Here is an 11802-nt window from a genome sequence, read left to right as displayed (position 1 = left end):
TCAATAATGCATTCATTTAAGACAATCCCCTGTACAATGTGTTTGCAAATCACTGTCCTATCTTCACACAGACTCACGACTAATGCTTATGTGCCTATATTTTTCAGCAATATTCATCATGATTAGAAAATCTACAAGCAAAATATTAAACCTAAGACAGTGACAAAAAAAATCATTTCACCACTATATTTCAGGGATCTTATCCAAGGTCACAAAACCATGTCACACGCTCACACTGTGAGCGTGTGCTTATCGATTTGTCATCCAGAGGTGAGTGCAGGCCTGCGAACCTGCATTTTGTCAAGTTGACAGTGAATTAAACAGCAAGTCTGGGGCAAATCACAGAGTTTCTGGAGGCCAGTGTGTACAGTAAAGTGCTCTGTGAGGGTGACATCTGGTTAAACAATCATCACTAGAGATTAGAGGTGACAGGAGACATGACTTTGGAGGATACGCGATGATATACAGAGAATCAGCTCACTGGGAAAACTAGATTTTCTCCATCAGTGTCATTTGTCTGGAAAAAAGGACTTGATCCGAAGTAAAAGCAAAGATAGTTGTTTGCTGATCTACTGACAGCATTCTCAGCATTATTTTATTGTGTACTTGCAAGAGGATTGTGAGCAATTCAGTCACATTTTCCACTTGCATCTTTACAGGAATACACATATTTATTTGCACAAGTAATCAAATCTGGCACATCCCCTCCTTATATTCCCATCAAACTGAGGGAAACCAACCAGCAGAGCCAAAAAACTGAGCTTTTTCCTTCAGAACAGCCATAATCCCCCATCCATCCTGCTCATTCCTGACAAATAAACCATCCAAGAACAGAGGAGAGGGAGTAAAAAAAGTGCAGAAATCTCAAGTCATTTCTCGTCTGTCATCAATATTCACACTGACATCAGCAAAGCCGACCAGATTCCCTGCTTGGACTGAATCGATGCACCTGAATGCTCGCAAATGCATGTCTTGTAATTGTCCATTTGTCATTTTTACACCAGGCAAATGTAATGCAGTCACTCCATCTCTGTCTCTGTCTTTAAGTTTTTCTCCTCTCCCCCCCTCTTTGTTTTTCTTTCCTTTTCTGTTCCCGTCCTGCACCTTCTCTCCGAGCTGGTCCTCAGTAACAGGTTGATCCATGCGTCTTCTCCTGACATCCGTTATGCCGGATCTTTCCGAAGAACGCGGACACGCCGTGAGTGATGATGATCCTCCAGACAGGAAACCAGCAGACACAAACCTGCCTCATTCTGTAAGATGGATGGAGGCTTGGACCAGGGACTAGTTATAAAGAGCTGTATGCTTGAATGCTACTTTTAGTCAGGTATGTATGTAATTAGAGTCATGGGTTAAACACAAAAACGACATGCAATGGTTCCTAAATAGTGGTTGAACAGAAACATGTATGTCTGTATTTTACATTCCCATATTTTTGTGCATTTTGTATGGGATGTGCATGTTCTGTTTGTCATTTATTCCTCATGTTTGCCAAAAAAACCAAACACATAATATGATCATCTTGCAGCACTAACACAAACACTTTGGTTTAATGTAATATATAACACACACACACACACACACACACACACACACACACACACACACACACACACACACACACACACACACACACACACACACCCATGTTTGTACTTCTATCTTAGTGAGGACATCCATAGGCGTAATGCATTTCCTAGAGCCTTACCCTAACCTTAACCATCACAACTGATTGCCTAACCCTAATCCTTACCCTAACCCTAACCAAACCTCAATTCATACCTGTTCTCTAAAAACAAGTCTTCACCCTCAAACATGGCTGTTTCAAAGTGAGGACCGGCCAAAATGTCCTCACTTTGTAAAAATGTCCTCACTTTGATAGTTAAATGCAGAAAATGGTACTCACCATGTAGCAAGTACAAGAACACACACACACACACACACACACACACATTTTTTCTTTATTTTATATATTTATTTTTCTTCTCTTTAATCATCTATCTATTTAAATTTCAATGTACCTGTGCTTACCTTTGTTTTCAGTGTTCTAATATCTATCTAGTCTCTGAATTCCCTACATGTTTTGTTAATGGAATTGCCTACATCTTTAATCATCTTGAGAGAAGCGATTACCTCCCATTCAGAGGATTTTAGCCACTTTCCCCCCCAAGTATCAGGATGAAAAAAACGAAAATTTTGTGTGCTTTGTTTGTAGAATTAATGATATCTGTCCCCTTTGAAGGAAAATGTGATTTTCTCATGGCGCCACAAGGTACTTTTACTGTGTATGTACCATTCTCATTTCTTGCTATGCTCCACAAAGAAATTAGAGCTTTAAATCAGGTAAAATCTAACTTAATATTTCTTAAAAATTACTTGACTTCAGTTTTTGCAGCATTTTTCAAAGGTCTGTCTAAGCTGAAACACTAATGAGACAAATTGTTTTAAGAAATATGAACAAAAAACTGACACACTGTCAAAAAGTCACATCTAAATTTTATGTGAGGGAACATGCAGGTGCTTCATCATTTGTTTTACAGTCATCTTTTTAGTCCTGACTTTACTGGCAAAATTTAACGGTTTGGAAAAGAAATCTTTAGACCCATGCTCTTTATCACATATTTACTGCTTGAAATGCTGAAGTGTGTGTGTATTTGTGCACGTATGCTCTAATGCTGGTGTGTGTGTGTGCACAGTGTTGTACATGTGTGTGTGTGTGTCACTGCTGAATGTAAACACACACTAAGACTTCCTCTCTGAGGACCAGACTGAGGGGAGATTTAGTGTGAGAGAGGGAAGTGGAAAAGAGTGAAGACTGAAAATGATGCTAAAAGGAGGAGAAAGAGGACAAGAGAAGAAAAGGACAGATACACTGACGGAGGCAGAAAGGTCTGAGGACGTTTGAAAAATCTGGAGAGAAATCAACAACCTGAGTAACCGCAGACCACCGGACAAATGACAGAAATGGCAAAGACATCTACTGATGGACAGATCTGAAGAAGAGTGTTGATTATTGGAGCTGACTGATATGATTGGAGATTCAAAGAGAAGAGAAAATGACAGACACACTAAGAGAGAGATGAAATTCTACCTGAAAAGCTGAACTATCAAGACAGAAAAGTGTGCAAAGGTCACCTAAAACTGAAGCATCTTTGGACAGCGATGAAGGGTGTTTGGAATAAGACTTGAGGACGCAGATTGCTTGAGGTCAGAGTTGCTTGTTTGACTTCTCAACAGGGTAAGTGGGCATCAATCTGGTCTCACAGTTATGTATCATGTAGGAAATCAGGCTAATCACAACATACAAGTGAAAATTCAATACTGATATCTTCAAAACAGGGTAATAATTAGTCTCCATCACAGCATATTATCTTTAGATGAACTGGTGTTATAATACTGTTGTGTATTTATTTCCATAAAATGACCGTTGCTGGCATGAAAAGTAAATATTTACATATGTTTGTGATATTTTCCTCAGTCAGGGTGACTTCTATAGCAGTACAAATACAACTATCTCTAAAATTAGAGCTACAGCTGCCACAAAATGTTCCATTTGCCTCCAGGGCTCCTCTGTGAAGCTATAACTCGATGCAGGACAGCGTGAGATCTGTATGCTACTATCCCACCCTGTCTCTCTCCCTTTCTGTATATTTCTGTCTTTCAGACAGTCCTCCCACGCTGCTGGAATTTATTTGGACAATGTTATTTGTGATCTGCCTCCAGGCCCTCTGGTCTCCTCTCAGTATCACTTTACAGCCGTTGCATCACTGCTGTCTTTGATGTTGGAGGCAGAAGAGCAACAGTAGGATAGAAACTGTGATGCATGAGATTAAAGCTGCACTGATTCAAATTAGAGGCTTCGCAAACTTGGGTTCCGGTAGTTTAGGATGAATATGGTTTGTAGCACTTCATAATAAATGCAATCTTTAATTAATAAAATGTGACCTCTAGGGTCCACTGCAATAGTGAGAGTCAGCACCTCATCTGCTGGAAACCAATGGATGATCCCTCTGGTTTGGAGGTTCAGTTGCTGCCTCAAGCAAAAGACTTGGAAAATCTCGGGGATCTTGGCTACCAGTGATGGAACAATGGCGCATGAGGTGGACAGATGGATTGGTGCAGCAGTAATCCGGGCGTTGCATTGGACTGTCATGGTGAGCTGGAAGGCGGAGCTCTTGATTTACCAATTCGCCTGTCTCCCAACCCTCACCTGTGGTCATAAGCTCTGGACAGAGGCTCAGTCTTAGAGATAGAATGAGTAGCTCAGCCATCCAGAGGGAGTTTGGAGTGGAGTTGCTACTCATTTGGGTGAAATGGAGCCAGCTGAGGTGGTCCATACATCAGTTTAGGATGCTTCCTGGATACCTTTCTTTGGAGATTTTCTGATTCCAAACCTCTTCAATTTTACAGCTCTTCCTTCAAGCTCTTTAGAACGCTCACCGCTCGATGAACTTAATTCGTGCCCTTGCTCTGATCTGTGCCTTGCCACAGTGTTGAAATGGAGGTTCTTTAGACTTTATGGCTTGATTTTTGTTCTAACATTCAATGTCCACCTTGCATACACAGATGTCACGCATTCTAAACTATATCTAATCAGTTCAATTTGCCTCAGGTGGATTCTAATGAAGTTCTAGACACATCTCAAGGGTTGATTAAAACAATAAAGATGCACCTGAATGCAATTTGTGTCACAGGAAAGAGTCTGAATACACTGAAGGATGACTTGAAATATAATTCACTGATGGAGGCATGAGTGAAATCTTATGTTAGTTAATCCAATTATTGTCAAGACATTTCACTTAAAACCACAAATGTCACCTGAGTTTTGGTGGTAGAGGAAATTACTAAAGATATTAGGGTTAATCTTTTCGGGGGGACCACAATTAAATCCATCTTAATTCGTCCAGTAGTTGTCGAGATACTCTGGGCCAAACAGGTTGCACCAACAGATCATTACTAGAACCTTGCAAATCCTGGAACCAGCTGGCTAAGGATACGTTGGGTCTCACTTTCCCTCAACTCAACAAACCATCACTGACAACCGCTGGAGTCCATTACTTGTTACTGGCATCTTTTTTTCATAACAGAAGAAGTAAATAGTTAATTCCCTCAGAGCGACGCTCATAGCACTCGTTAGCGGTGTTAATGATGATGAACTAGCTCCAATAAGCTGACTAATATCAGGGGATGCTACCGTGAAAACACCCATTTATTTCCTTCTGTGGTCTTAATGTTCTCCGGCCGGACTGGTCTTGTTCATGTAGATGAATCACATTATTCATGGCTCACCCTCTACTGAGCATGTTATTTTCATTAGCCGGAATATTTTTTCATCGGGTTGATTATTTTGCTGAGAGATTAGTTGTGAGCGATGAGCAACACAACATGCAAACTTTCCCAGTCTGGGGCTCACACGAGCAATTAAACTGCATTTGTCATGGAAGGATACGGTAGCATGTTAGCCTCTAGACGATTCTGGTTTCACGCTCAATGAGAAGCTCCAAACATTAAATGCGACATTTAACCTCGTGTGACTGGGCTGTTTGTTTTAAATGCCAGTGGATCCCTAGTGAGTGTTTCATACTCTACTGTTGCTTTCCCGCATAAATTCTCAGATCTGTAATTAAAATATTCAGTCTAGTCAAATCAATCCAACTCTAATCTAATCTCTCAGGTTTCTGTACATTTTGCAATTAAACAGTGCAGTAATATACTTCATATTAACTGTCAGCAGCTGCTCTCTGCTGTCTAATGCTCCCACCTGGTAGATTCTGCTGCATATTTGCATAATTTACTCTGCACAGCTGAAAACACCATATGGAAAGGGTCACATAGTTAACTCCAGTGACTAATTTTTATAAAGTCTCACAACTGCAGGATTTTGTTTGCATATTGTAGGAAATTATCACTGAAAGGCAAACGTTTGACATGTAAAAAAGGCTCCTTTAAAGTTAAAAAAAAGTACATTTTCAGTTGCGATCTGTACTTATAAGCAGCATTCAGGATGATCAGTGGATGTCTCCACTTCTTACAACTTGACCTTGCTCTTAAAATAGTTTCCACACACCATCATACCTTATCCAGTTTTCCTGGTTGCTCTCTGTTTATTGCAATTACGAGAAGAATCCACCATCTTAGAGCTCAATAAACAATCCAGCTCTGAGATCAGGACGGATTCAACCAGGCACAAAAGAGATCTGAGCTATTTAAGACCGGCAAACCACACTTTATGTATTTTTTTGTCACATATTGTTCCCAATAAAGTGCATGTTGTGCCTTGCGATAGGGTTAAATATGTGCCATTTCTTATTTCCAATTACAGCAGGAATTTTGCCTCCTCAGAGAGCATTTTTGTAGCAATAAATATAATTATGTTATAAATAGCTGGACTAAACAGATGAGATATTGGTTTAAAGTGGTTTTGTCAGTGTTTCTGTGCCAACAGCAACAACCAGTCTGAGGTCAGAGACGGACCAGATGTCAGGGGAGTGAAGAAGAAAGATACTCAGTGGAAATATAGAGAACAGCCTAATTAACCAGAAAAGTATTCGACTAGCTGTAAATATAGAATTAATCTTGCAGAGTCAATGTTACTGTTAATAGCACAAACTTTGATAATCCACACAAATAAAAAAAAAAAATCTAATCGCATTTATTGTATGCAAAATAATAAATAAAAATTATGGCAGTTAATTATAATAAGAACTAATATTGGTTACTGTTGGTATTAGTTGGTCAGTAAATTTTAACTAACATTAACTTAAAGAAGTATATGGCAAATTTTTGATGCAGCTTTTAAATAAATAAACAAATAAATAAATCTCCTTACCGCTTAAATATTTCTTAAAGTATTTTAATATGTGTACTTAAATAATGGTGGCACTATGCAAACAAATGAGCGTTTAAAGCTGTAGAATCCTGAAAATGAAATCATATTTTGTAGTTTTGATCGGATTATTGCTGATATTTGCCAAGAAAATTTCTCAATGAAAATATGGAAAAAACATTGATAAATAATATGGACATTTTTGTCTTTAAGTGCCTGATTGTGAGTTTCATTTTTTATTTTTTTAATCTGCACAAAAAGAATAATGCATCAGAATTGTTGTTGTTGCTAATTATTGATTATTTTTTTTATTGACTGTGATAGTCAAAGTTTTCCTCTTTGGAAAATATATAATTTTTTGGGTGTTTTTTTCCATAAAAAGATGTTTCATCATGTAAACAGATTGGCATTTAGAGGGTAGAAACCTGAAAATGAATTGATACATGGTAGTTATGCTCAGGGCTGGTGCTGGTTAATAATATTTATCTAGAGAATTTTTTACATCAGTTTTTTTAACTAACATTTTGTTCTTCTGTGTAACCTTTTTGAATTGACACCTATGGGTCAAAGTAGTATTAAAGCACTAAGAGAAAGTGAGGCAGGATGTTTTCATTATTATTTAAATGAAACCTTTGTGTTATTTTGTCCAACAGATTCTGCTTCATCAGTGATCCACCATCATCCTCTCAATCCTCATCAGCATCATTATCGCGGCTCTTCAGTGGCACATCACTACTATGATGAACTTCAACAGCACCGAGTCCTGGCTCTTCATCAACACGTCCTTCCCCCTCCTGCCTGTAGTATCTGGTCCAGCTAACACAAGTGGGATGGAAGCATATCTCCAGAGGCTGGCGCATTTAGACGAGGGTCTCTACAACGACTTCTATGGCCTGTGGATCGCTCTCATGGTCATAAACTCTCTCATTTTCCTGGTAGGTAGTTTTTACGAGCCCTTTTGGTGCTTCTGCTCTTTTGCAATATCATCCATGCTTGTCTAATTTCCCTCTCGCTCTGTTTTCCAGGTGGGCATGGTGCTTAATACAGTAGCACTTTATGTTTTCTGTTTCCGCACCAAGCAAAAGACCACCTCGGTGATCTACACCATCAACCTGGCGGTGACGGACCTCCTGGTCAGTCTGTCTCTTCCGACTCGCATCCTGCTCTACTACAGCGGAGGAACTTGCCTCACCTGCTCCTACCTGCACATCTTCAGCTACTTCGTCAACATGTACTGCAGCATTTTGTTTCTAACCTGCATATGCGTCGACCGCTACCTCGCCATAGTGCAGGTGAGTTTCGTCTGAGAAGCCAGACGCTCCCTTTGGTACATGTTGGATAGATCCTGACTTCAAAAGCAGAAGGAATCTGAGTTTTCTTTTGTTCTCGCAGGTTGAAGCCTCCCGGCGTTGGAGGAACTCCAGTGTGGCCAAATGTGTTTGCATCTCCGTCTGGCTGTTTGCCATCGTGGTCACCTACTCGTTTCTCTCCACTGCCTTCCAGCATACAGGCTGCTGCCTCTCCAAGCTCCTCTTTCTCACCATCACTGAGTTCTTTCTACCACTTGTCATCATTGTGGTCTTCACGTTGCGCATCATGTGGGCTCTGGCCGACCCGCGTCTGATGCAGCAGAGCAGGTGTGCTTAGTGCTCAAAATTTAAAAGTATGCAAGCTTTTGAAAGAAGAATGTACTTTTCAAGAATGCTGATAAAAAATGAATGAGTAAAATCCCTGAAGGCACAGAGCTAATGCAGAATAACAGTGGTGGTTCTAACTGTATTTCCTCAGGGAGAGGAGGAGAAGAGCTGTACAGCTGCTGACCACTGTACTGATCATTTTCACTGTCTGCTTCACACCTTTCCATGTCAGACAGGTGAGTGAGCAACAGGTATTAGGCTTTGTTTGATGTGTAAAGTCCTTTGCTGGCGACAGATCCTTTGGGTCCGGAGTGTTATGGGGCCTTTGTGGATGGGGCTTCCTGTGGATGCTTGATCAGATTGGCATCTTGGAACTTTGGGACTCCAAAGCTTTGGGCTCTTTGTTGTATTCCTTGAGTATTTTTTTTAACATATAATAGTGAGTGTCCTGCAGGAGGAAGCTGCTGCCAAGTGCGTGAAGTGAAAGAACATAGTTCATCTGAGATCCACAGATCTACCCTTTCTAAAGTAACTATATGGCCACTCAAAGAGCACAATTCTTGCCAAGGCCAATGCCGTAATAACCCTGCAATTTTTAAACACACAGTTGTGTGTTCACATGAACAAAACATCTTAAAAGCAATTGGCTGCAAATGATAATCTGACATGTACTGCTTTGTTTTAAGGAGTCACAAGCCAAAAAGACCCATTGCTGCTTTTCTATAATGAAAACGTTATTCTTTTTGTTCACTGTAATGCTAAAGTTATTGAATGTGACTGCGTGTCAGTGTTGGCCTTGTGTTTCTGTGCTTCAGGTGGTTGTGTACTTCTACCCTGAAATGCCTCATCATGTGATAGTTTACCACTTAACCGTCACCCTCAGCAGTTTGAACAGCTGCATGGACCCTGTCGTCTACTGCTTCGTCACAAATAATTTCCAGGTGAGACTGAAGTTATTTCCTTCATCCCCATCCGTCCCGACCTCGTTCCTCTCTGCCACCTATCCATCCTTCCCTCCAGCTATAATTTGTCCATCCATCACTCATTCATCCAACTTTATTTTTGTTCATCGATTCGCTAAATTATTCACTGCCCTTGCCGCCCTCAGGCCACCATGAGGCATCTTTTCCGTCGAGCAGAGCCCGAGCAGACCAGCGGAGACATCGTTAGCATGCAGCACAGCTCCAAGGCCTCGGGAGGGACAGTCAACGCCATCACTAATAATGTGATCATGATGACCAAGATTCCCAGTGCGCTGCAGAGAGACAATCACTCACTGTAAACCCAGTTTTACGAGAGCTGCATGGAACTAAAAGTTACAGATTCCTGGACTCTGCAACATGCTGACCGGTGACAACAGCATCATTGTGTAATGGCTCAGGGTTGACCCTCAGTGCTGCCATTTTTTAAATAATGAGCATCAACCAACACAACAAGTAACTTTTAGAAACTACTTGAATAAACCACAACATTGACAAGAGACACATTTTGTGTGCAACCAAACTTTCCATTGATACCAAGAAACACAGCCAGTACTTTGAACCTGTGACTTTTCATGTTACTTGTAGGACAAATGTAAAAAATGCCTCAAAGTGCCTAAAACACAGTGAGACCTTATTTACAGCGTACGATATGAATTAAATGTCAAATAATTCAAAATAGTGTCACCTCTCAATAAATACCTCACTTTTAATTTGACAAGTAGAATATTTCCTCTTATAAACAATCAAAAACAAAACACTTGTAGACTATACTGAAAATACAGGTCCCAAAGGAGAAAACACGATGCAACAAAAGTGAATGCACTAAAACAATACTAAATATATCTGTGATTTCCAATTAGCACCAGAACATTTTCAGTTTTAGACCTATTGGCTGCATCTATCTGTATGTCCACATCATGGCTCCACATGGAAAACACTTTCCAGAAAAAGTTGATTGTGAGACGTGACAAGGATGGAAAAGGATGAGGAACATGATGAAGAGCCCCAAGCATCAACCTGACCTCCGTAGAAAATCAGTGGAAAAACCAAAATACTCACCGACAAGATGACTTCCAGTCTGGAGAAGCTTGGAGAAGAGGAATGTTCCAGCATGAGAATCATCCAAAGAACACTGAAGTGTTATTAGCAGGAAGTTCAACACCTTCAGCACTCCAAACTGAAGGACAAAGAGATGTTTTATTCAGAACTGCAACTTAAAATAAAGTATGCAGTACAATGTGTTTGAATCATGACCACTTTTTTGCAGCAGAGGGCAACATTGCACTTCATTTTTAAGGTCATTGTTGCATTGAAACACCAAGTGACATGTTTGCTTATGAGGAAACTGCTTGGATGAGTGAAAGCTGCTGTTATGTGAATGTTTGGAAAGGGGTTAGAAAATTTTCTATCGACACGAGGTGATTTGTGTTGTTTAATAAGAATTTTTTTTTTGTTTCATCTGCAATTCTCAGAACCTGTTTTTGCAGCTTTGTAGGTGAAAAAAAGATGTTTCTTTAAATGTATAATAGTGACATTTAGCTGAAAAATAAAACAGATGTTTAAGTGAGAGCTGGAGAAAAGAATGATTTCCTTTGTCTTGTCATGTAGACGAACATTCTGGGAAAGGAGAGTGGAACTCCTTGTGCTATTTCATGATGTTTTGTACTGTAGACCTTGGAAACACTTTGTGTTATTTTACAGCCTCTGATTATCTTGTCACCAGCTACAGTGTGCAACACAACACAATGTTTTATCATCTTTAATCACTTGTTTACGTCATTTCCAGCCAGAAGAAAAAGTATAAAACAAAATTTGGCATTTGTCTGAGTAATGTTGGGCTACACTGTGTAAGTTTCACAGAACAAGATACAGAAACTGTGACAGTGCTGTATAAAAACTCCAATTATGTAACAGAGGTTGTAGCATATCAACATCCACCTTGAATTTTAACTGGCTAAACAACTACTGCATCTCAATTTATAGTGTGTTATAACACTGCAGGACATGGCAGAAATTACCAGGAACATTTCGAGCAGCATAGAAGCTCTCCTCATGTGTGACAATTTCAACAGGTATGAACAACTTTTAACCTGATATTTTTGGCTAAAATCCAAAAAGAATGCAAAGAAATGGTTGAAAAACCATCATAAACATTTCTAACACCAAATCTTACTGTGATTTATTGCTTGTTTATGACATTTCCAGCCAGAATAAACCTGTAGGTTAAATAAAAATCACCAAAACTCATTAACAATTTTGTATCTTTTATTACAATAGTCAGTGTTATTTCCAGTCATAAGAAACCTAATGGTCAAGGAAATAAATAAATAAATAAATAAATAGTAGAAATCAAAAT

General features: G+C 39.6%; 1 protein-coding gene across 1 annotated transcript; it reads left to right on the top strand.

The window, feature by feature from the left end:
• The first annotated feature begins 2513 nt into the window (after window positions 1-2513).
• Window positions 2514-11616, top strand: LOC110952952 (G-protein coupled receptor 20-like). Its single transcript, XM_051957294.1, has 7 exons — window positions 2514-3238; window positions 7480-7761; window positions 7852-8118; window positions 8219-8463; window positions 8615-8699; window positions 9279-9404; window positions 9572-11616. The coding sequence occupies exons 2-7, from the start codon at window positions 7564-7566 to the stop codon at window positions 9743-9745; spliced, it is 1095 nt and encodes a 364-aa protein (XP_051813254.1). The 5' UTR covers window positions 2514-3238; window positions 7480-7563; the 3' UTR covers window positions 9746-11616.
• Window positions 11617-11802: the final 186 nt, after the last annotated feature.

Source organism: Acanthochromis polyacanthus, chromosome 12 (genome assembly GCF_021347895.1).
Source record: "Acanthochromis polyacanthus isolate Apoly-LR-REF ecotype Palm Island chromosome 12, KAUST_Apoly_ChrSc, whole genome shotgun sequence".
NCBI classification, from domain to species: Eukaryota; Metazoa; Chordata; class Actinopteri; family Pomacentridae; genus Acanthochromis; species Acanthochromis polyacanthus.
Note: the sequence above shows the minus strand (reverse complement) of the source record. Positions and strands in the feature narration are given on the sequence as shown.

What these genes read in the sequence shown, in the direction of transcription:
- LOC110952952 (XM_051957294.1), top strand. Translation starts at nt 7,564, where the DNA reads ATGATGAACTTCAACAGCACCGAGTCCTGGCTCTTCATCAACACGTCC. An exon ending in CACCTTTCCATGTCAGACAG is followed by an intron (nt 8,700 to 9,278) that starts GTGAGTGAGCAA and finishes TCTGTGCTTCAG; the next exon opens with GTGGTTGTGTACTTCTACCC. An exon ending in TCGTCACAAATAATTTCCAG is followed by an intron (nt 9,405 to 9,571) that starts GTGAGACTGAAG and finishes TGCCGCCCTCAG; the next exon opens with GCCACCATGAGGCATCTTTT.